At 35.6% G+C, this 26416-nt stretch overlaps 1 protein-coding gene across 5 annotated transcripts in view; it reads left to right on the top strand.

The window, feature by feature from the left end:
* Positions 1-26416, top strand: part of trak1a (trafficking protein, kinesin binding 1a) — a 63136-nt gene extending 36720 nt beyond the window's left edge. For 4 of the 5 annotated variants that reach the window (XM_048153852.1, XM_048153848.1, XM_048153850.1 and 1 more), the window contains 14 exons: positions 3208-3284; positions 3941-4057; positions 4532-4632; positions 4825-4933; positions 6784-6862; positions 7144-7274; positions 9829-9903; positions 10124-10261; positions 11111-11187; positions 11431-11664; positions 14850-15181; positions 18632-18964; positions 21896-21998; positions 23852-26416. In XM_048153852.1, the coding sequence (XP_048009809.1) occupies positions 3234-3284; positions 3941-4057; positions 4532-4632; positions 4825-4933; positions 6784-6862; positions 7144-7274; positions 9829-9903; positions 10124-10261; positions 11111-11187; positions 11431-11664; positions 14850-15181; positions 18632-18964; positions 21896-21998; positions 23852-24617 (2646 nt within the window). In that variant the 5' untranslated portion in view covers positions 3208-3233 and the 3' untranslated portion in view covers positions 24618-26416. Of the gene's footprint in view, positions 1-3207; positions 3285-3940; positions 4058-4531; positions 4633-4824; positions 4934-6783; positions 6863-7143; positions 7275-9828; positions 9904-10123; positions 10262-11110; positions 11188-11430; positions 11665-14849; positions 15182-18631; positions 18965-21895; positions 21999-22337; positions 22427-23851 lie in introns of all 5 variants that reach the window. The other variant, XM_048153853.1, reaches the window with a different exon arrangement.

Here is a 26416-nt window from a genome sequence, read left to right as displayed (position 1 = left end):
TTTATCTCTATATGTACAGTATATATGTTATTACAGGCAAATCATAGGTTAAATATCATGTTCATATTTAATACAGTCAGCCCAGAGCAACCTGAGGTGTAAACAGATGCTCTCATATATATATATATATATATATATATATATATATATATATATATATATATATATATATATATATACTGTATATTATTATTATTATTTTTTTTTTTTTTCTAAATCATCAAATGTATTTTATATTGATAAAACAAGCAGGGTTTTAAAGAATATACATGTAAATTAGGTGGAGTTAGCTGTGCATTTTAGGGTTAACATCTTATAATCAGCTGTATGTTCTCATTAATAATTGTAACCTCAGGTATACATTGTAATACAAACTTACCTTATTAATTGTTATACTGTGTAATTGATAAAACACATGATCAATACAAAATTCCATGGGATATATAATTTTATTTATTTTTTTTTTTTTTTGCGTTATGCTCTTTAGCAGTGTAGCAATCAGTAAGTCAATTATATCTTAACGAATTGCAATATTTATTATAAAGCATATACCTTTTATAACACACTAACAATACATTTATAATGCATTATATATACAGCTGCTCTTGAAAAGCTGGGAATGTTTATTTCTGTATGTGCACGAGTGCAAACTGACTTTTATTGGAGGTTATTTTAGGACAAAGAAAGTCACCTTTATTAACACCCTAAACAAGACATGCAGGAGCTTTTAATGCCTGGCTGCGTTCTTTGTGTCCAGTTTACACTATGGGAATAATTATCTCTGTGCATTGGGAGCTGATCTGATGGCATGGCCACTGTGTACGGTTGATCTTAGTTTGTTGTTCTGTCTGGTGTTGAGCGTCATGGTACCGGGGTAATTGAAGTAAATCTCTACCCATGCTGGTGGATGGAAAAATTTGTTTGAAACACACTGTCCTGGGAGCTTAGACCAGCAGCTGTTAATAGTCTAACTTGGTCTTATATGAGTGTTTACTCATGTAAATAAACCTTGCTAAGAAAATGAATTCGTTGTGATGACCATTGAACCGTGAAAGGTATATAATGTGATATCCTTCAAATGTGGTGTGAGATATATAAGAAATAAGTTACTCAAGGCTGTGCTGTATCGTGAATAAGTCACGGCTGAAGGGCGTTGTTAGGCATGACGCGAAGCACTAGCCTCGAGTACCTTAAGGCTTTTATAACACGGTTACCACACAATACAAATATTAAAGCCAAAAATATGTATCAGTGCAACTTTCATGAAGTAAATGTCCCTGACCGTGAACAGCAACAGAAATTACATTATGCCATTAGATGGTGGCAAAGACCGTCTTTATGAGTGTGTCAGTCAGTAGCGAAGACTTTTATATTGAAAAGACTGAATTGTTGTGAACACGAAACAAGACACAACTGACAAATGCTTTGACTAGCATGTCAGTCATGGGAAAACCACTTAACTGTTAAAAGGACAGGATAATACATCGGACATTTAAACAGATTTTTTTTTACTATGAACATAGGACTGACTTGAAGGAAAATGCTAAATCTAATAAACTTGCTAACTCGATCTTTTTCTCACAATACTCTTCTACGTAATACATTAAACTTCAATGAACAATATCAATTGAGAACATACAGTTTACGTTGCTAAGAGTGGTGGCTAAGGGTGTTGTGTAGTGATACATTTATCATGAATAAAACACAGCTATTGACCAATCAGAATCAAGGACAGGAACTAACTGTTTTATAAATAGTCTATATATTCTGTTCAGTGAGGTTTTGAGATGTCTATTGCATTTTTGTAGTGTATAACAAGATACCACATACATTATCAGTCAAAAGATTAAACACACCTGCTCATTCTTTATTGTGACTATTTTTGCATAATAGGAATTGTGATTTAAATATTTTAAACCATGTATACATATTATTTACCTTCCTTATATTATTTTTATTTTTTTATTGCAGATTTCTTCAAAATAACCAACCATTTAACACCTTTCTATCCATGCTGTTTTTCCTTTTTATCTGGTATTTTATGCATTTAAAGCTTCTGTTAAGTGAGAGTAATTTATTATGGTTTTTACTTTTTTATTATTTTTTATTTTATTTTTTTATTATTTATTTTTTTTTTATTTTTTTTTTTATTGATTTTGGTGGTTGATCATTTATTAAATGCTGATCTTTTAGGACTTTGTTCTGTATTGATTTGTGACCAGGACAACAGAGGTTCTCAAGTTATTATGAGAACAATATCACTCCAGCAACACCATTTAAGATGTATTGGGAGGGTTTGTTAGGTTTACCATTGGGCCGTGTCCTATCAGCCATTGTTGTAGTGTGACTCACAGTTCTAAGTTTAACCTACACTATAATGAAAGCATGTGTAGTTCCTAAATAAATATTTTTAACCATGATCAAATAATAACACTGAAAATGTTATGTATTATTATAGAGTTGATTGTTTCAGAAGAAGAACAGTATGGAGCAGATGTGTGTTTAAATAAGGACTGCTACAGGAATGTGTCTGTGTGGTTTATGGCTGGGTGTTGCTGGCAGGTCAATATCTGGGTGTTGGATTCAGGTGCTGGTCTGTGCTCGTTCTGTACTGTGTGTGACGCAGATGGAAATGTCTGCTTTGCATTTGATTCTTTAGCACCACACTTATCAGAATCATGTGTCATCCATTGTGTAAAAGAAGTGTGCTTAATTGTGTTGGATGTGCACTTGTAGTGTACCTCACATCTTAAAAGTATATTTAAAAGACTGTACTTGCAGATAATATAATTGTAATGATATAAAAGTGTACTTAAAGTATAATTAAGTACACATTTAAAACTGTGCTTTGTAAAAATGTCAAATTAATATTTTTACATTAAAATACACTTTAAATAATGTATTAATATTTTGTTGAACTTTAAAGAAGTGCACTTATATTGATGTGTTGTCTAACATACAACACACACACTCAAAAAAATTATCGCAAGAAATACAGGGTTCTATTATGATCCCGGACGAGCCCCCATTTAAAAAAAAAAAAATATGCTCAAGTATACTTTTTCACAAGGGAGCATGTAAAAAGCATGTAGCATACTGATTACATTACATACATCACATATGGATACTTTAGAGTTTTAAACAATGTAGCTTTAACTTAGAAATGTTTAAAAAAAATTGTAATTTTTCATTTCTCTGTTTCCACAGTTCTATGTGCTGATCGAGTGGGCCAGATGACTAAGACATATAATGACATAGATGCTGTGACACGTCTCCTGGAGGAGGTAAGCTGTGTGAAGTGGGAGAATGGGTCATAGCAGCCATTTAAAAATAAAATATAGAGCAGAGGGTTTTGTTTTGATTTGTTTTTTTAAAGCATGTCCCACATGTTGTGATGTAGCTTTTACAATGTACCATCATAGTTAATAATTACATAAGTATGATCCACAGTCTTGTATTCCTGCACTGGGTGATGTTTCCATAAGTTTTTGTAAGATTATAATTATGGTAGATGGTTAGATCTGGGATATTATTATTTATTTAGGAATATTTTAATCCATTTACAGTGTATTCAGCTATTTCTGTAAAACATAATAATGATGTATCCAAGTCACTGATAGCCTCATGATGAAGGTACAAATCACATTTACCGTTGCTCAGCAAACTTTTTTTGGGTGAATTTTAGTAAGTTCACAATCAGGAAATTCACAAGGGCAAACGAGTTTCCCAGCGATTTTGCTCATATTCAAGTTGGTCATGCAAATCCAGTGGAAATCTGCTTGGTTTAAAAGTGAGTTTTGTGTAAGCTGCGATTCATATGTCACTACACTACTGACAATAGACAATGGACCTCTTTTGTCTGGAAAATTTTGCCTACATTTTGCTAATGTGACTGTGAATCAAACAGAAACTTATGACATCACTCTATATGTCATTTCAGAAAGAGCGGGATTTGGAGTTGGCAGCACGTATTGGCCAGTCTCTGCTGAAAAAGAACAAAACCCTCAGTGAGAGGAACACCTTCCTAGAGGAGCAGGTGGAGCACATACGAGAAGAGGTAAGATGAGAAAATGGAAAGGTGAAACAAGCCTGCTGGCTAATGTCAACCCTTTTTGTTTATTTTGGCTGTTTGAAGATGACTGCACCTATTTTAAATGAACATAACTATGAATTTAATGCATTTTACCCCTCTAATTGTTTGATCCTATAAAATGTTGTAGTCTCTATTAGGGTTTACCATACCAAAAAAAAAAAAAAAAAAAATATATATATATATATATATATATATATATATATATATATATATATATATATATATATATATATATATATATATATATATATATATACACTGACATGGGAAATTGTACCAATTAAAATTGTTTATTAGCTGAATACGTTAATGATAATTGACACTGAACGTAAATAAAAACATAAATTAAAAAAAAAAACAGACGTTTGATGTTTGAGCTCCATTTGAGTCCACAGTTATTGTTGCGATCATACAGTGAGTTTGTATGTGTGCATTCAGGTGTCTCAGCTGCGTCATGATCTCTCAATGAAGGATGAACTTCTGCAGTTCTACACAAGTGCAGCTGAAGAGAGTGATGGAGAGTCTGCTTCTACCACACCGTGAGTCCATATATTAGACAACAGATTTACTTGATACTTGTGCCATTGGCAGGATCAATACTTCAAATTATGAGGATACTATTATTTTTCTATTTTTGCCTGACAAATGTACAAATCTAGCTAAATATGTTATTTTAAGTGAGGATAATTTTTGTACTAAGGGAGGCACATCAATCTGATTTTTCTTTGCAGTATTCGCAGAAATGACTCATCTTTCACACTCCCAACTTACCTCCCTCTGGATTCACTGCAGAAAAAACTCCAGGACTTGGAGGAAGAGAACATCGTCCTGCGATCAGAGGTAAGAGAGTGAGGCCTGAGCTCACGTCCTTCCACTGCTCAATGAATGAATGAGTGTTTTGTATTATATTATTCAAAACAGCCTCCAATCAAACTTATCAGGTTTTCAGGCATATCACATTTCCAAGACAAACGCAATATGTACCCAACTTCATTCTCGGATAAAGACATTTGAGCATTATCTGTGTGCTTTAGTAAAATAAGGACTGTAATACCTTTTATAATAATCTCTATAATAAAATACGTGTGAGAAAGAAAAAGGAAAAGTACATATTTAATATATATTTAAATATAAATTTAAAAGGAAAATAGTTCATGTTCTCTCATCTTTGAGTTAATATGTGGTCATAATAATTGTATAATAAAAATACAGCTTTGGATTACAGAATTATAACTTTTAACACTGAAGTAAGTTCATACAGGAAAATCACCACCTCTTTAGGCTTCTTATTTAGCTTTATCAGCTTTTAGGGCTGGGTGATATTTTGCTATTCCATGTATAATATCCACGCAGCTCAAGGCTGTTTAAAGTAACTGACACGTTAGCATGATAAAGATATGACTGACACACGCCCCAAAGAGCATGCAGTCTCAAATTGAGTTCTCTTTTGCGACTTGAACAGTCATATACACACAAAATGATGTCAAAATGCCCGTCTTGGTGAATATTCTTGCGTAAACAGTCAGTTATGTCTTACGTGAATGTGAAGAGTTGAGAACAAAATTGGATGTGTAACAAGTTAAAGTGACAGTAGCCTATACCTGCTGATGTCTTTGTCCTTAATGTTAATCAAATAATAAACAACAGGGTTTTTTAGATTCAATTTTTAGATTCGATTTAAAAAATATTGCAGTCTGTCAGTCAGCGTGAGTAAGATCGTTTTATTTACATCAGCATGAGTTTGAAAATCACATTTCATTGGTTCAGACTCATGCCATCAACAATTCGCTATGAATATTCACAAAGTTGGATTTCTGCACTTTAAAACGATACCAAACTTGGAATAATGAGGAAGTTGCTGAGTGGAAGCGCGAGTGGTGAAGCGAGCAGAGAAAAACTGCATTTTTCATGGACAAAGGAAAGGTACTCCTTAGAAAACACAAATAAAGATACTTTTATATCTTTAATTGCTATTTGAAGCATAGCTAGATGAGGGCTTAATGAACAAATTTTTGTGAAAACATTCAAATTCGACCAAAATCAACTTTTTTTTTTTTTTTTTTTTTTTTTTGCCTGTAGCTTGTAATTAACCTGTGCACATTCTGACTCATTTTGCCAGTATGGGTCACATATAGCGTTATCATGAAATAAAATTACCTTCATTTAAAATGAAATATAACATTTTGGTCATATCACCTTTTATCACCCACCTAGTAGCTCTTTCTCACTGGATTGCCCCCCTCACTGTAACTGTAGATCTGCAGTGACGTGTGTCGGGCATCTGACCCCAGCAGACAGATGGAATTCCATGCCTCACTGACTATAAAATCTACATCCACACCCACACAAGACCTATTCACACCCAAACATTTTAGAAAGTGAACCCACTTCTAAAGACATAACTGTATAACATTTCTCAGTGTATGTGAGCCCCTTTAAACTGGGCCATGACGTGAAAACAAAAAGCTTGTGTAAACAGAGTTAGATGGCAACTCTATTGCTTTTGCCTCTTTCTGTAGATTATATTCTACCTTGATTGTTTTGTTCTACAATATGGGCACTTAAGACACAACCTGTTCTTCTGACAAGTACCCTAAAACAAAGGAGCAGCCATGTAAAATGATGCCTCCATTGTTTATTCAGATCATTCTTTATTGTATGTGTGTGTGTGTGTGTGTGTGTGTTTACAGGCGAATCACTTGGAGACAGAGACCATCTCGTATGAAGAAAAAGAACAACAGCTTGTAAATGACTGCGTTAAAGAGCTCAGTGAGTAGATCCAGCTATTACACCATCAATGATCACATTCCCTCCCAGTGTAAACTGATATTACTACCCATCCTGTACTAGTTAAATTCATTTATGCTATTCATTACCCTCTTGTAGCTTAGCAGTGCAGTTAATAAAGTCATGGACTTCAGATACCAAGGGGTTAGTCAACTGTATAACGTGCCTTTAAAGGGGATTAGGGACTTTCCACGTTTTGTGTTTACCAAAGGTGTATTTTCATGTGGCGTCTTAGACATGAAGTGTATCTTTTTTCCCCTTAGGAGATGCTAACATACAGATCTCCACCATTGCGGAGGAGCTGGCTAAGAAAACAGAGGATGCCTCTCGCCAACAAGAGGAAATCACACACCTCCTCTCTCAGATCGTGGACCTGCAGAAAAAAGCCAAATCTGTGAGTTCTCCTCACTATATCCAGTAGACATGATTAATACATGGCTCTCTGAATACTTGTTTCTGATTGGTCATTTATGGCATCCTGCAGAGGCACCCTTTTTACATTTCCAGATTAGGAACACAGAAGTCAACTATACAGCATGGCAACTAGACCCTTTTCAACTTTTTTTTTTTCCCCATAGGGATTTTAAAGTAGTTTTTAGTTAAAGAGTTGTAAGCCATGAACCAAAAAGGTTTTGAAAATCGGACAAAAAGACAAAGGTACCAGACTGTGTATTTAACAGAGTGAGGGAAAGGACTACAATCCCATGAAGCACTGCGAACAGCATAATCAAATTAAAAATGATGGAGAAATATAAAACTGCTAATTTACAAATGTGATTATGTGTAATATATGCATTATATTTTATTGCAAAATATGCATACATACATACACTGATCAGGCATAACATTATGACCACCTTCCTAATATTGTTTTGGTCCCTTTTTTGCTGCCAAAACAGCCCTGACCCGTCGAGGCCTAGACTCCACTAGACCCCTGAAGGTGTGCTGTGGTATCTGGCACCAAGATGTTAGCAGCAGATCCTTTAAGTCCTGTAAGTTATGAGGTGGGACCTCCATGGATTGGACTTGTTTGTTCAGCACATCCCACAGATGCTTGATTGGATTGAGATCTGGGAAATTTGGAGGCCAAGTTGACGCCTCAAACTCATTGTTGTGCTCCTCAAACCATTCCTGAACCATTTTTGCTTTGTGGCAGTGCACATTATCCTGCTGAAAGAGGCCACAGCCACCAGGGAATACCGTTTGCATGAAAGGGTGTACATGGTCTGCAACAATGCTTAGGTAGGTGGTACGTGTCAAAGTAACATCCACATGGAACTTTGTCCAAAACATCACACTGCCTCCGCCGGATTGCCTTCTTCCCATAGTGCATCCTGGTGCAATGTGTTCCCCAGGTAAGCGACGCACACACACCCGGCCATCCACTTGATGTAAAGGAAAATGTGATTCATCAGACCAGGCCACCTTCTTCCATTGCTCCGTGGTCCAGTTCTGATGCTCACGTGCCCACTGTTGGAGCTTTCGGCGGTTGACGGGTCAGCATGGGCACTCTGACTGGTCTGCAGCTATGCAGCCACATACGCAACAAACTGCGATGCACTGTGTTCTGACACCTTTCCATCAGAACCAGCATTAACTTCTTGAGCAATTTGAGCTACAATTTGAGCCAGCCTTCTCTCCCCACGTGCATCAATGAGCCTTGGCCGCCCATGACCCTGTTGCCGGTTCACCACTGTTCCTTCCTTGGACCACTTTTGATAGATACTGACCACTGCAGACCGGGAACACCCCCACAAGAGCTGCAGTTTTGGAGATGCTCTGACCCAGTCATCTAGCCATCGCAATTTAGTCCTTGTCAAACTCGCTCAAATCCTTACGCTTGCCCATTTTTCCTGCTTCTAACACATCAACTTTGAGGACAAAATGCTCACTTGCTGCCCAATATATCCCACCCACTAACAGGTGCCGTGATGAAGAGATAATCAGTGTTATTCACTTCACCTGTCAGTGGTCATAATGTTATGCCTGATCGGTGTGTGTGTATATATACAAACATTCAGTATTTTGAGAGCGTAGAGAGATCGACTGGATTATGTCATTCACAGTGTTTCATGGGAGTAAGCAGAGCTAAAGAGCTATTTTGGAGCGTGTTGCTGTTTTCGACTCTCTGATTGGTGTAATTTTCTGTACACTATCATGGGTAATATCGTTTTTCACCAGGAGTTCTGCTGTTAAACACAATTATTTTAAAAATATGCTGAAATACTGTGGACTTCATATGTGAAATAATTGGCTTCAACAGGAACAAATACCATGGATTAACAACCTCGTAGCTCACAGTAGGTCTGTCTTTAAAGGTTTATAAGTTACCGTTCAAAATCAATTTCCTTGTGGAGAAAATGAGTTTTTACTTCCGGAACCCGACTGCTGCACTCTTTAGAGATTCATAGAAAATATCATTTTTCTTTTCATAATTATAATAATGTTATATAATGTTATAAATGTACCTAAAAATTATATATATATATAAAATATATAATATGCGTGATTTACAATGTTAATTATTGCAGAAATATGTAATAAGGGTCCATGAACTATTAACCATATAATTGACTGTTTCCATTGGAAATAATTTTCCTCGTACAAATGAATTGGGAAAAATTACAATAAGCATGATGACAGTTGTAGCAATTGAACAATGTTAAGAGACAGTTTTTTGATGAATTCATTGCCTGTTTAATAATAATAATAATAATAATAATAATATATTAATGCCAAAATAATATTTATATTGTTTTAATATTATTTAATATAATGATATGAATATATTTTTTTTTTTATTTACTTAACTGGACAAGTTTTCTTTAGTGTAATTTAAGTGAAAATGTATCTTGTTTTCTATTTGGATCTCATTTTATTTAGCTTGTACTGTTATAAGAAGTTATAAGAAGCACACTTATTCATGTGTAATGTTTGTTATTTTTCAGTATGCACTAGAAAATGAAGAGCTCACCCAGCATCTGGGAGCTGCTAAAGACGCCCAAAGAGCACTAACTGCAGAGGTAAGATGCACACACACTTTCAAACATACCACATCTCTACCAGCATATTCACTAACTGCAATTCAACTAAAATGGCACCGTTTAACAACTAATAATAAAAAAGTTGTGAATTATTTGATTTGAATTGAATCCATGATATATGACAGACTAAATGATTTTTACTGCTGTTTTACCTGCTATAAGTCTCTTTATCTCAGTCTTTATCTGTTTCTTTGTCTAGCTGAGGGAGCTGGAGGATAAGTATGCCGAGTGTATGGAGATGCTTCATGAAGCTCAGGAGGAACTGAAGAACTTCAGGAATAAAACGCTGCCTCTCAGTACACCGCGACGATTCCACTCACTCGGCCTGTTCCCCATGGTGAGAAACAGACAACAAGAAAAAAGAACATAATTTATTATTTTGTTATTTTTTTTAAAAATGTATTTTTTACTAATATATATATATTATTATTTATTTATTTATTTATTTATTATTCATTATTATTAATGTTGTATATTATAATGTTTTATCTTTGTATTATAGTTATATTTGTATTGTGTGTTTTTTTTTTTTATTGTAATGATCATTTTTATTTTATTTTATTTATTTAATTATTTTATTATTATTTAATTGCATATGAAGTGTTGTGTTCAGAAAAGCATACTGCCATACAACTTTACAACACTACAGTATGCATTATGTGTACAGTATGAAATGCAAAGTTTTGTATTTTTTTGTAATTTTGTATTTTATTTGCAAAACACATTGCTGGGAATACTGTATCTTGCAATGCAGTGCGCTCAACTTGACCTTCCGTTTCATGGGACGAATGAACCAAAGTAAAATGATTTAAGATTTTTAATATATCTTTTGTGACTGCTCAAGACATCTTTACACAAAATTAGACTTAAATACAAATTATAATTTTTATTTCCAAGATTATAAGACTAAGAATTAAACATGGAAATGAGGTTGTGTGACATCACAGAAGCGTATTACTTTTAAACCATTTATTACTGTACAGCATACTGTTTCACATAGTATTTTCACAAAATAGTAGTCCGTATACAGTGTCTTTGTCTGACTACAAATAGGTGAACATTCTGCAGTTTAGCATGTTGTATAACAGCAATACTTTGATAAATAAATGCACAAATAATGATAAATGCATACACTCGCGCTTTTATTCCCCTGGCTAATGGTGTGTTTATGCTGTATGTGTAATAGGACTCTTTAGCTGCTGAAATTGAAGGCACCATGAGGAAAGAGATTCAGATGTCTGATCCAGACGTGGAGGAACAAAGGTATGTTTGTGTGTCATTTCGTGTGTCCTGTCTGTATGTCTCATATTCTGCATTTGCATGCAGAGTCAAATTTAGAGGAATATAATATACATATTTGTATATTTCAAAAACAAATCATTTTATGTTTAAAATTATTTCCTGTAATATTTTCAGTTTCATCAGTTTGTAGTTTCAAATCCTCCAAGGATGACATTGTAATCCATCAAAGACTAAGAAAAGTCATTGTGTTCAATTTTTGTTCAGGTTGCACCCAAAACGTGTCTTTGAGACGGTGCGTAACATCAACCAGACGGTTCGGCAACGCTCCATGGGCCCATCCCCTATGAACATCCCAGGGTCCAATCAGACATCCTCTATGAACTCCAGGCGTTCTAGCTGTCTGAGCACACCCCGATCGAGCATGTACGGTGGGGACGGTGTTGAAATGGACAACCGCACTAACAGTATGCTGCTGGAAACCCAATCACCTCAAGATGGGTAAGAGCAACAAACATGATTTTCCACCATACATTTTTGAGCAACATGATTACAATATGATTAGCAATAAGAAACATGTTGTGCATGTTTACTTAACAATAGTTTGGAGACAAATTTGTCCCCATATGTGAGCGAAATCTGGCAAATTCTCACCTGGAAAAACTATATATATACTAGGGCTGCACGATATATCGCATGAGATTGTCACGCGCATTTCGTCAGTAAAGCCGGTTCCCTGATTACCGCTAAATCGCCATCACCTGCTTTCAAATGGAGCGGCATTTAATAGACAGAGCCGTAGATCACTGATAAGCCACGCAATATCGTGTTCATTATCGAAGGCGATTCATCTGCGATATGAACGCGATATTGCGTGGCTTATCAGTGATCTACGGCTCTGTCTATTAAATGCCGCTCCATTTGAAAGCAGGTGATGGCGATTTAGCGGTAATCAGGGAACCGGCTTTACTGACGAAATGCGCGTGACAATCTCATGCGATATATCGTGCAGCCCTAATATATACAGTTCAAAAGTTTGGGGTCAGTAAGATTTTTGAACGGTTTTGAAAGAAATGTTTTATGCTCATCAAGGCTGCATTTATTTGATCAAAAATATAGTAATATTGAGAAATATTACAAATGTAAGAACAGAATTTACTGTATGTGAAAAAAGAATCTTTTTATAATAATGTAGAAGTCCATTTTTATCAATTTACTGCATCCTTGATAAATAAAAGTATTAATTTATTTTTTTAAAAATCTTACTGACCCTTAAACTTTTGAACTGTTGTGTATATACAATACCTGTTAAAAGTTTGGAATAATTAAGATTTAATAAGTGATGATAACTGAGCACCAGATCAGAATATTTGAATGATTTCTGAAGGATCATATGACACTGAAGACTGGAGTAATAACGTTAAAAATTCAGCTTTGTCATCACAGGAATACATTATGTTTTAAAATATATAGAAAAAAATATTATTGTATATTGTATATAATATTTCACAATTTTACTCTTTTTTTTTTTTAACTGTATTTAGTTGTTGTTATTTAAGTTACTTTATTAGTCTTTGGGTAACTCTGTAGTAACTATAACTACTATTATTGATTATTGTTATTATTGATTAATCTTTTAAAACACAAATAATTTAAATAACACTAATAGTTAGTAAATCTCAAAATAAATTTTAATTTTCTTTATATTTTATGTTATAATATTGTGATGCCAAAATTCACTTAAAATTTGACATTAGTGTCACTTCAGTTTTCTATTTTAAAAATAGTATAATTAAATAGTATCAAAATATCATTATATTATATTATAAATATCATTTGTCATTTATCGTACTGTTATACTATAACATTATTGGTAAGAATTTTGATATATGTTTATTGATTCTATTTATATTAAAACAATAGAAGTTGTTACATTTAGGCAAATGTGTATGTGGAAGTTTTTCATTACACTCTTAATAAATAAAGGTTCCTTACTGGCTTCTATGGTTCCATGAAGCATATGTACCATCCATAGAACATTTCAACAAAAAGAGTTCTTTAGATTTATTAAAGAGATAGTTCACCAAAAATGAAAATTCTGTCATCATTGACTCATTCTCAAGTTGTTCCAAACCTGTATAATTGTTTTTCTTCTGCTGAAAACAAAAGAAGATATTTTAAAGCATGTCAGAAACCAAACAGTTCATGAGCCCCATTGACTTCCATAGTATTTTTTTTCCCATACTATGGAAGTCAGTGGGGCCCTGGGCCATTTTGGTTACCCATATTCTTCAAAATATATTCTTTCGTGTTCAGCAGAAGAAAGAAATTCATACCAGTTTGTACCAATTTGAGGGTGAGTAAATGATGACAGAATTATCGGTAACACTTTACTTGAAGGGGTGTGCATAAGACTGACATGACACCTTCATAATCTTGACATGACACGTGTCATGAATATGAAGGAGGTTTCATGAATGTTTATGACAACTGTCATTAAGTGTCATTCGCTCAATTATGTCATTTTTAATGCAAAGATGACATTGTTTGAGATGTCTTTGTTACGACAACTTGACATAAACCAATACATCATAACCTGTCAGTGTCTTTGTCATGACAACTTGACATTAGCAAAACATCATAACCTGTCATAAACATGACATAGCAGATTAATTATCAAACTTAAAAAACTACTTAGCTTTATGGGTTAACATTACATTACATTATTTTGGTAACATTTCAGTATAGGGAACACATATATAAACGATTAACTATGACTTTTCCCTCAATAAACTCTTAATTTACTGCTTATTATAGTTAATTGTTAAGTTTAGGTATTGGGTAGGATTAAGAATGTAGAATAAGGTCATGCAGAATAAGGCATAAGTACTAATAAGTACTAATAAATAGCCAATATTTTAGCCATATGAATGCTAATAGTAATAAGCAACTAGTTAAAATACCCTAAAATAAAGTGTTACCATTATTTTATAACAGTGTCATCTTTTTTAAGAAATTTGAAATTGTCTATTATCTGACCTTCTGTTGGTGGAAACTTAAGAAAACAAAGAACAAAAACAAAAAAAACATGAAATGAAAAATAGTCGTGATGCTGTTATAAAATTATTTGTCAGAGTATTGTCACTTAATGACATTTTAATGACAAGTTCAATTTGTACCACTGTACTTGAGCTCAAGATACATATTCATGACACTATTATAATGGCCTCATGACAGCCAATGTCAAAACCAACCTCATGACAGTTTAATGTGATGTTAACCCATAAAGCTAAATAATGTCAAGTTGTCATGACAAAGACACTGACAGGTTATGATGTATTGGTTTATGTCAAATTGTCATAATTCGGACATCTCAAACAATGTCATCTTTGCATTAAAAATGACATAACTGAGCGAATGACACTTAATGACAGTTGTCATAAATATTCATAAAACCTCCTTCATATTCATGACACGTGTCATGTCATGATTATGAAGGTGTCATGTCAGTCTTATGCACACCCCTTCAAGTAAAGTGTTACCGAATTATCACACTCTTTCAAATATTCTTCACACTAAAAAAAACTAAAAAATGCAAAACCCCCGTTTTGGAACCTTTACTTTCAAGAGTGTAGTTGACATTGGAACACATTGTATTAATTTTTTTCCTGTAATATTTGTTTCAGCTCTAATGACTCCAACAGAAAGCCTGGCACACCTGGCACACCCGGCTCCCATGACCTGGAGGCGGCACTGCGTCGTCTTTCCCTTCGACGGGACAACTACCTTAGCGAGCGGCGTTTCTTTGAGGAGGAGAGAGAGCGTAAACTCAACGCCCTGGCAGAAGACAAAAGCGAATTGTACGAGGACAGAGATGTTGGAAGTGGCAGTGAAGACGGCGGTCCTCTTACTCCAGCAGACAGCATCATGTCTCTTGGCACCCTGCACTCGGTTTACTCCATCTACAGCGCCCGATCCTACCTACCAGAGAAACTCCAGATTGTCAAGCCTCTGGAAGGTGACCGAGCCAAACCCAGGCCTTTCACCCTCTTACTGTTTGATGCTCTATGGGCGTTAATGCACCACAATGCTGAGGATCTTTCTACACAACACTCCTTCTTTTTCAGACACACACAGCCTCGCTGCTGGTTTGAGATATAGTCATTTATGGGAGTGGCAACCACATTCTACAACCGAATTAACTCCCGGAAAATTCAAGTAGTGACAACCGCATTTGGGTCATTCCTACAGTTTGGTGTATTTTATGTCCGCATGAAAAAATACTGTATATTTGACATAAAATGTTAATCAACTTTAACGCCACATGGTTTTCCATGCATAGGTGTACCCCAATTAAAGGGATAGTTCGACCAAAAATGAAAATTTGATGTTTATCTGCTTACCCCCAAGGCATCCAAGATGTAGGTGACTTTGTTTCTTCAGTAGAACACAAATTATGATTTTTAACTCCATTGCTGTCTGTCAGCCGTATAATACGTGTCAATAGGAACTCCATCGATAAGAGTCAAAAAAACACGCACAGACAAATCCAAATGAAACCCTGCGGCTCGTGACGACACATTGATGACCTAAGACACGAAATGGTCGGTTTGTGTGAGAAACCGAACAGTATTTATATAATTTTTTACCTCTAAAACACCACTATGTCCAACTGCGTTCAGCATCTGGTTAGTGAGGTCAAAAAACACGTTCTGATGACCGAAGTGATGTCTCGAGCTTTGCTTTAATGAGTGCGAGACATCACTTCCGTTGTCAGAGCGAGTTCAGACCTCACCAACCGAATGTGGAGGGCAGTTGGACATAGTGGTGTTTTAGAGGTTTTTATTTATATATGTCCCCAAACTTCACAAATTACTGTGATACATGTTTTTTTTAAATGTGTAAAACCATGTTTTACGCCCTGTTACATCGGTGCTATTTACCCTTTAAAATCTTAAGCGTTTGCCTTAAATTACATGTCTTGCATGACATCATTTCTTGGAGGGAAAGCATTTTTTAAGAAAAAAGTAAGAATCAGTCATAAACTTTTCACTTTTTTTCCTCGTTTTTAGGTGACTGATCTAAAAGTGTAAAACATAACATGTCCACCCTGTTGTCAATTTATACTGGATATTTTTTTGTTTTTTAATAGATTTTATTTTTTTAATTTTTTAATTCTTTCTAAATGTTAATCTTCTGCTTGCATGTTCTTTAGTAGTGAGTAATGGCCTTTATTAGCTTAAAATGTCCACCCTGTTATGGTCCACCCTGTTACACATTGCATTGCATTGTTACATTGTCATGTAACAGGGTGTACAAGTTCCATAGAATGTGAATGTGAAACGTAAATATTTGGTCAGGGTTATTAGGTTATACCAGCCTGAGCTTGACCCCAGTGTGCTTTTTATGATAGACAGATATTTTCTCCCTCTGACAAGACAAAAGAAAATTGAATATTAGAAATGTTTTCAACAAACCTACCCTGTCCAAAATCCACCAAACTGTAGGAACAACACGCTTGCAAAAATTCTATGCATTGTGCACGAAATCGAACTGAACAACTAGTTGTTAATGATGTATTTAAACACATATCTCTTCTGTCTTATGTCTCTCTTCTGCATGCACAGTGCAAAAACAAAACAAACCTGGGTAAAGAGGTACGAGCCTTGATCCATTTGTGTTGCCAGATCTTGTTAGAAAAAACGGCAAACAAGAACAAGCACATTATAAGCCAAAATAAATCCAAATTCGTCAAATTGAAAATATGAAATAAATTCCCAATGAAATAAATCCATAAATTTGATCGCTTTATGAGCCAAGCTCAAAAACGCTTATAATAAGTGGACATGGCAACACTTGTAGAGCATAGCGAGTCTTTGGTTGCTGTAATATTACTTTGATACCAAGCACACGAAACACCAGAACATTGAAGTGGTTACTGTAGTGTCAGTCATTGCAATTTTAGGAGCAAGTCGTGTTCTGTGCAATATGTACAATATGTAAATGTGGTCGTCACTCCTGAACCTTTACAGTGTGTCAAGACCTTAGACAAATCACACTTACCAGTATATAGAAAGTGAATAATGACTCAGCAAACTGAAATTAGAAATTAGTAGTAATAAAACTATCCACAATGCACTTTATGGTACATATTTTAAAAGACTAATTTTAAAATGGTATTGCTTCTTTACAAAAAAAAAAAAAAAAGCTAAAAACATACTTATCTCCTCAAAGTTGATTGTATATCTATGTTTCCCTTCTCATTTATGCCAAGGTGAGGCGTGAGGTGATTGAATTCATTTAGTTGTATATAACAGAGCTACAAATGATTGTAGTTTATCATGTTTTTTAATCACAGCATGATTACAGCTCCCTTGGTGCTCTCATAACTACATCTCTAGCGCCCCCTGCTGGTTATAGCTAATAGAGCTAAGCAGTCTGACTTTGCCTGCCCAAAAGTAAAGCCTAGGACTACTCCTAAAGCATTTTATTGAATGATTAATCTGTTTTATTCTGATTTGTTTAAAATATTTAAATATGTTTCAAAGGTACTAACAAGTAATCTGACAGATTAGCTCATGAGGAATGTTATTTGACTTGAGCCCTGTTTTCCCCACTGTTTTCCCCATTGTTTGCTCCTACTGTCTCTCTTGTCAGTTTTCAGTTTGGATGTTTGAAAAATTTTTTTCGTTTTCATACCTTTTTGTCTTTTAGTGTTTATACCTCTCTAATAAACACAACTTTAATTTCCCCCTCCTTCTTTTTCTCTTTCTTTTCTTGCTTTAGTTTGTCCATAGCAGTTAGCATATCATGAACTGTAGCTCTTCGTAACCTTAAGAGCTATTTTCCAGTGCACATATAAAATTGAGAATAGAAATAGCATATGTAGTGTATATAATTTAATAAGAGTAACTATAATCAGAAAGCAATCCAAAATTACTCAATTCATATTTATGAAAGAATATATAATTATGATCATGACTGCTATTAAATATATATCTCCACATCTGATTGCCTCTAAATAGATTTTAAAATGTAATGGAACACAGACAGATGCTGCATTATATAAAAAAAAAAAAACATACAGATTAGTTCTCAGCATTTAAACAAATTGGTTTTCACTCTTGGAAACCTGGACTAGCCATTTAATCAGCTTTTACCTTATAGTGCAGAATCACACATGCTCAATCATCATCCAGTATTACTTATTTTGATATACATTTCCGAGGCAAGCAATCTCATGCTGCCTCTTTTCTCTTGGACTACAATGGATGCTAATTTTAAATCAGTCAGTCTGATCTGAAATTCTTTCCCTACATTCCACAAAGATTCCAATCACTCTTATGTATCTCATGTCACACTTCATGAACACCACCTTACGTTCAGTGTGATCTCAATGTTCTGCGTGTTATGTGGCATTTGTTGCAATTTGTATCTGATCTGTGCTCTCGTTTCCTCCATTCCTCAGGTTCGGCCACTCTGCACGCATGGCAGCAGCTCGCGCAGCCACACCTGGGCGGCATCCTGGACACGCGGCCGGGCGTTGTGACCAAGGGCTTCCGACCGCTAGAGCTGGACCTGGAGGAGGTGTACCAATTCACCGACCTGGAGGAAGATGAGCCAGGACAGCATTCCCAATCCGGCATCTCCTCTTGCCTGGGTTCTCTGCCTTGCTCGCCTGCTTTGCGACGACCACGTGCCAACAAACCTGACAACCAGGAAGAGCAGCTCAGAGAAAATGGAGGGACCCCTGGAGTGGGGCCAGACCGAATGGAGGCTGGAGAGGAAGAGGTCTCTTCTGGTGAGGGACCCTCATAACCTCACTAACCCTCCGGACAGGCTTAGGGGTGTGGGATCATAAAGCCTCACTTTAAAACAGACCGATGCCCCAGTGGAGTAACCCATAACCCCCAGTTGTATTGTGCCTGTGAGGGTCTATAGGATGAGCTGGTTCTCTCCTTGTTCAGCTGCAGGCACACATCCACTGCACACCAACCACTACCTCACCCCTGAAGACAGCTGCCATGTTCTTTTGAGTATAGTCAATTTTTTAACATTTTACTGTCACTCTGCCTGTCATCTCTCTGGCTCCTTGTGCTGAAAATGAGAAATCGGTCTATGGAAACTCTAGAACACACAAAGTATCAGTTGAAATACTTTTAATATTAAAGTATCTGTGATAATTAAAGTACCGTCAGCAGTACCACATTTTTACCAAACTTTATCGTCTGTATGCCAGGGGTTACCTTTTCGTCTGGGTCATATTTCACACTAAATTCAAAAGAGAATTTTTTTTTCATTGTAACATATAGATTACAATAAAAAAATCCCTACCCCCATTATTATTACTACTGTAATGTGTCAACATTTGAGTTTGTAATGCTAATTTTTCAAAGAGTGATTCCCATTAGATTCTCATCCTGTCCAGACATTATTATTATTATTATTATTATTATTATTATTATTATTATTAGTGCTGTCAAATCAATTAATCGTGATTAATTGCATCTACCATAAAAGTTTATATATATATATATATATATATATATATATATATATATATATATATATATATATATATATATATATATATATATATATATATATATATATGTAAAATCATCATGTGGACATCATGTGGGAGTGTGTGGGTATAGAAATATATACTGTATACACACATATTATTATATTATACACATATATAATATTATATATTTACAAACTTTTATGTTGTGATTGTTGTGTTTTATTGTGATTAATCGATTTGACAGCACTAATTATTATTATTATTATTATTAAAAGTCAGTATAACATATACTGCCATGGTAAAAAATAAATATTTTAATTTTAATTTTATTATATAATATTAGTAGGTCTACTCTAAGATAATTATGAATAGGAGTATAATAAGTGATGATAAGTGTGTGCTTCTAGACTTGATTCTCATTTTCAGCACTCGTTAAATTTCCGAAAAATCTTCTCAGCTAAATTTCTTTTCTTACCTGCATTACCAGAATGCTGCGTCAGAGAGTTTAATTCCTGGTGGAGGGGAAACAACATTAATTTACTTACTTTCTCCACACACACACACACACACACACACACACACACACACACACACACATGCAAGCCCACTTGTCTCCTGATAAACCTGTATGTGAGATTTAGGTTGCCATCCACCCTGAGTAGGATGTTTAATATTAAACTGTACAACACATACACATCCCTGATGCATTTAGTGCACATCACACAGTCCCAACAGGAGCCCCAGTATGTAACATCCAGCTAGAGTTCTGAGTGTGTTTTAAAGGATCATGTTACAGAGTTCTATTAAAAACAGGGAAGTGTGAGTCGCAGTCATGTGAGTGAACAGACTTTTACGTCACTGGACGGAGGTCACATTGACACCACATGTACTCAAACGCACTCCACATGCTTTCAAAGTCAGGCTTGTCAGCCACACACATACACACACTAGACTTTCTCTTTCACACACACACACACACACACACTGAAAGCCCCAATTTTTCTGGAGAGTTATACACAATGCTCACAAAATACTTAATTGTTTTGAGTAGAACAAACTTAAATTTAACAAATTAGTTAAATGAGTTAATTAGTTATGAGTATTTAGAACTTTCTTTTTATATTTTAAGTAAACTGAACTGTTTTATTGTTTTGAGTTTTATGAACTCATTTCTTTTCATTTAGGCTAACTTAAGTTTAACTGAAACTGGGCTGGGATTTCTATTTCCCAGCATGCTTTGCCCGTGGCACTCGAAAGGGAGAGTAAATGCTAAAATTAAGTGTTATATAATGTTTTTTTGTGCAAAATTAATGGATAAGGGATATTTAGTAGTGATTAATGTTTTGTTATGCTAATTTAGAAGAGTTTCTGTTAATGTGGATTTTGGGAGAGTTACTATCATGGTGACAAGTGGTGCATGAGGCTTGGTTTGAGAGCAGGTGAGTTACATATTTTAAGTTACTGTACTCGTTCAATAAGTGTTACACCATGCTATTATTAACATGTTAGCAAATTAGCAAGTTGGCATTTTTTGAATTTTCTTATTAGGGATTACAGTGAAGTATAACTCATTTGATTTGGAAGACCTCAAAATAAAAAAAAATAAAAATGTACTAAATATTTTAATTGCTATCAAAGTGTATGAGTTAGCTAACTCAGTACTTCAAGGAGCAATTATAATGCATATATACTACAAACTTAAAACTTGATAGTTCTGCTTACTTAAAATTGGGAACATCATAACTCAAAATATTTGGGTTTACAGCTGAAAGTCTGAAATGGACTGCAAATGATGTATTGAGGAGAATATTTGTTTTGTTATTGTTTTATTATTCTTTTGTTTCGTTTGGGGTGAACTATTCCTTTAATGACAATTAATGTTTCTTTCTGCAGAGAATTATTGAACCACAATGCCAGTTGATAATAATTGGACCTCATCATTTGATCTTTCCTCTTTCCCACTGTTCTCTCCTGCTTTGTGAATCTATTTAAAACTGCATCAGGATGAATCATACCACCACAAACTCATGATTTGTATGGAAATTTAACAGTACAAATTCTGCTGTCGCATTTTTGCAGTATACCACATTACATTGCATTAGGTCTCCTCAGATCCTGAAGCAGTTTTAATTTCCTCTGTGTTTATATTAGTTTGTTTGTGGTGTTGTGTACTAATGTTTGTCTCTCCTCTCTTGTTCTCCCCAGTGCATTTTCCTGGTAAATGTATGTCTCACACCAGCTCCACGTACACTTTCACCACCTGCAGGATATTGCACCCTACAGATGAACTCACCAGAGTCACACCCAGGTAAATACAGTGTGGTCTTTTCATAATACCATCCTAGCAACTATTCTTTCATAAATAATATCAGACACTTTTGACAAATACACTGCCATAAATATTGAATCAATATCGAATTGTGAAATTTGTGTCAATACCCAACCCTTATTGCAACCCTTAGGTTTAGGGTGCCAAAATTTGGGACTTTAAAATAAAGTTTACATTTATTGAAATCATTCAGGTTTTCCAATATAAATCCAGCATACAAAATCTTCGGCCGTGTAATCTGTATCTGAGGGTGCCTGACAAATAGCTTGTCTCTATAGCAGCCATACTGTACAGCTGTGTGATTGGCTTCTACTGCAGGTCATATGACGAGGATGATGAGGCGGCTCTCTATCATGTTGTTCTGGTGGCGGGCTTAAAGCAGAGTCACTGAGCAGCACCCCCTGGGGGTGAGGATGAATAGCATGACCTGCCTAGTCCTGATTAAACTTGTGTCATGGGAGTATGCTATTCTCTAACCAAACACAAACCGCTTTAATGTCCTAACTGACCTGTAGGATGTTTCTCTCACTAACACCAGAACCTTTTTGTGGGACGCTATATGACGTGACCGATAATACAAACTGTGTATAAATCTATGGTTGAATCTGTGTGTGTACTGTAAATCAGTGGTAAAGTACAGAGTGCATGAGAACACAGAATGTTTACAAAACCATGATACAAACTGTCTGCAACGTAACAATATATTAATAATCTGAGGTTGGATGTCAACAGGCTGTTAATCTATAATCAAAAGAATTTGCCTCTCAAATTATGTTAGATATTAACCTAAATATTATCATTTTAAAATAGATCAATGGTGGTCATGGGTTCAATTTTCAGGGAATGCAAGAACTGATAATAATGTTTACTTTGAAACTAATTCAAGTTGTTTTGGATAAGAGTATTTGCCAAAAATTATTCAATACACCTGTGTTTACCAATAAAAGTAAGCAAAGGTAGCTCTGAGACAAGGCATAATTTTATTTGAAGATGTCAATTGGTTTGATTATATTGTAAAGTCTTTTTATGCATTTAAATTCATATTTAAAATGCACAATTATTTAAAATGAAACTAAAATGGTGATATGGCTTGCAAAAATCAAATCGCAAAGGCGGCAATTTAATTAAACTGTATATGCAGTGCATGTTTCAAGGTGAAGCACGACACTGTTCTTACACATGAGCAGCTCATTTTCCTCAGAACGGATCGATTCACAGTAAATTCTGCTCACATCAAATCCTGCCCAAATCATGCAGCCCTAATTCATATAGTATTAAAGGGATAGTTCACCCAAAAATGAAAAATTTGTCATAATTTACTCGTGTTGTTCCAAACCTGTAAGAGTTTCTTTCTTCTGTTGAACACAAAAGAAGATATTTTGAATAATGTTGGTAACCAGACAGTTGATGGTAGCTATTGACATCCAAGGAATGTTGGAAATCAATGGCTACTGTCAACTATTTGATTACCAACATTCTTTAAAATATCTTCTTTTGTGTTCAACAGAAGAAAGAAACTCATACAGATTTGGAACAGTGTGAGGGTGAGCAAATGATGACAGAATTTTCATTTTGGGGTGAACTATCGATTTAAGCGTGGCTTTTAGTTTTATATTCACTTTATATTCTATACAAAAGAAAATCTAAACTGTCACAATCAAAACATCCTATCTGTCCCAATAACGTTGCAAACACACTAACCAATTTTTTCTTGTGAGCAAAATGTTCCTGAATTGGCTTGAATATTTCAGTTTGTTTAATCATGTTCACACAGTTTGGCATGTTGCTTATATAGCCAGATAATGCAAACTAATGAAGTGTTTCTTTCTCAGTCTCTTGTCTGGTCCATCACTGGCCTCCTGCGTAATGTCCAACAGCAGTCTGCGCTCAACTCCTGTGTCCACCCCCTGCACGCCTCGTCGCCTCAGCGTGGCGGAGAGTTTCACCAACCTCCGCGACTCAACCAAGACCACCAGTACCTCTCTGGGCCTTGTGCGCCTCCTACAGGAGAGAGGTATATCTGCTGCTGTCTATAACCCTCTCAGTTGGGACCGGGCGGATCGAGCCCCTCCACCAGACCCCTACTCATCACACACTGCCAGCCCCTTACACACCTGTCCGGACACGCTGCCTTCCACCCCTCCAAACTCCCCCAGCAAGTCCAAACCTGTCAGACCTGTGCTCCCTGTAGACTACAGCCCCTCAGACCCCCCCTACGAAACCTTCCTGGCTTCACGGCCAGCCAGCTCAATTCTAAAGGAAGTGCGGGAGGCGGACGAAAGGGCTCAAACGGATACGCAGTGTCAGACTGAAGTCAGTGTGCAGAACCTGAGACTTGTGGACAAGGTAAAGAAGTTTAGCATGGCTCCCAGAACATTGGCCTCAGGGATCGGAAGGCCAGGACCGCCATTCGGAGCACACGCTGTTGTGACCTCCCCTATCGGGGGACTGCCAGTGCTGAACTCAGGGATGAGAAGAAACCGCAGTTACCCAGCTATGGTTGGGGCTAGTATGGCTATGAAGGGTCCAGGGCCTCCCAGTGAGGACCTGCTATTGGCCCATGGGCCACCCAGACAAACTAGCCTCAATGAAAAGTGAATGTTGCCTCTCTGTCGTCCCCTTTTGCCTTTTATTTGTTTAAATTTGCATTGATAAAGTATATCATCCTTGCGACAACTCGAGTGCCTGTTATTAAGATGATATTTGTATAGATTATTTTGTTATAACAGTTGATATAACAACCTCTTTTTGTCTATTTTTCTCTGCCTGACCAACATATACAGTACAATTCATTCAGCATTGTCACATAGCTTGGCATATTCCAAGCTTTTGTCGTTGTGTCACAATTTGCACTTGCTAGCTGTAAGAAAACGTAGCATACAAACAGAGCAGAAAATTCATGCCCCAAAATGATTTCCAGTTGAAGCACTTTTTGAATTTAAAAACTATTCTAGGATGAGCAAGAAAATGTTTTGTTTTTTGTTTTTCTAAATCTGGTCTTCCGGCGTGACATTTCAAGATTTGTTAGTTTTGTGATGCTAGCAAGAGCACTGATAGCACCTTAATGCTAATGGTAGCCCAGACATTGGTGAAAAATGAAGTCTTGTCATTTCTTATTTATTATTTGGTCTAATTTGGCACTTTTTAAAGGCCATGCCATATTGCTTTTTATCAAGCCCCTATAGTGTGCCGAAAATCTGCTTTTACTAAGTACAAATACCTTCACAGAAGCCTTTTCCATCTAGTCCAGGCAACTGATTAACTGCAGCGTAATGTTTGTCTCAAATGGCTTATTAATGCATAATATAATGGTAATTACAGTGTAATAACACAGTTCAGTAATACGACTCTCAGTAGAGGGCGCTGTTGGCATGAATTGGTGATAATTTTTACATTAGCACATTAACTCTCTGCTCTGTACATCCTCAAAAGTCGACTGAACTGACTGAAGTACTGCAGAGAACAACCGAGACCACGGGGCTGTGAAGGTGCTGCAGAAAGAAATTGCAGCAGGTTTGAACTTGAAACACAATCATGTTCATGTTAAGTCATCTTTTAATGTCCTTTTGTTGAAGACCAACATTAGTGTATGTGTGTGGATGTACATGGCGTGTGGAATTGCAGTATCGAAGACTTGATGAGAAAATTGCACAACATATTTCATTGGTCAAAAGCATGTCAGGTTAAACCGGAAAAAAAAAAAATACTGTACATCTGCTGTGGTTTTGGAACCTGCTGACTGATATGTGTCGTATGTAAAGCAAGTGAAGTATGTATTGTGAGCTTTAAAGATTTCAAGGGTGCAATAGGAAGTAATTCATAGTGCCTGATTTTTTTTTTTTTTTTTGGACAGACTGTACCATATTGGCTTCACCTGCCACAGTATGCACTGGCATAAATACTGTAACTATGTGTTATGTATTGACTTAACAGTTATTTTTACCTGACAATGCAGATATTTGAAGGATATATTATATTTAATGTATTGTCAGGGAAGCACATACAGTTGAAACTGCATGAGTTGTTCTAAAGAAAAGGTCTTTTTCTTTTAGTTAAGGCAAATCAAATGTGTGAAAATGTGTGTATGTGTGTGTGCACATTTAATCATAGCATGACCTTTATTGAATGTGTTTCAGAGGAATTTGCCATGACTGATCATTGATTTCAATGGTGTGTTTATTTCATCAGAAAGGACATTTTACTTGTATATTGTAAATGGTAAATATGCAAAGAATTTAAACATGCTAACTTTTTATATATAAAAAGCAAAAAAACTAAACTTGAGGGGGAAAAAAAATAAGAAAATGGAAAAGCAATGACAACTGGTGAAAAGAGGAGTTTTTGTTCATGAATTTTAGAAACTCCCCTTTGCAGGATCAATAAACCAGTTGCGATAA

This window comes from Megalobrama amblycephala, linkage group LG13 (assembly GCF_018812025.1).
Source record: "Megalobrama amblycephala isolate DHTTF-2021 linkage group LG13, ASM1881202v1, whole genome shotgun sequence".
Lineage (NCBI taxonomy): Eukaryota > Metazoa > Chordata > Actinopteri > Cypriniformes > Xenocyprididae > Megalobrama > Megalobrama amblycephala.
This window is presented reverse-complemented; position numbering and strand designations above follow the sequence as displayed.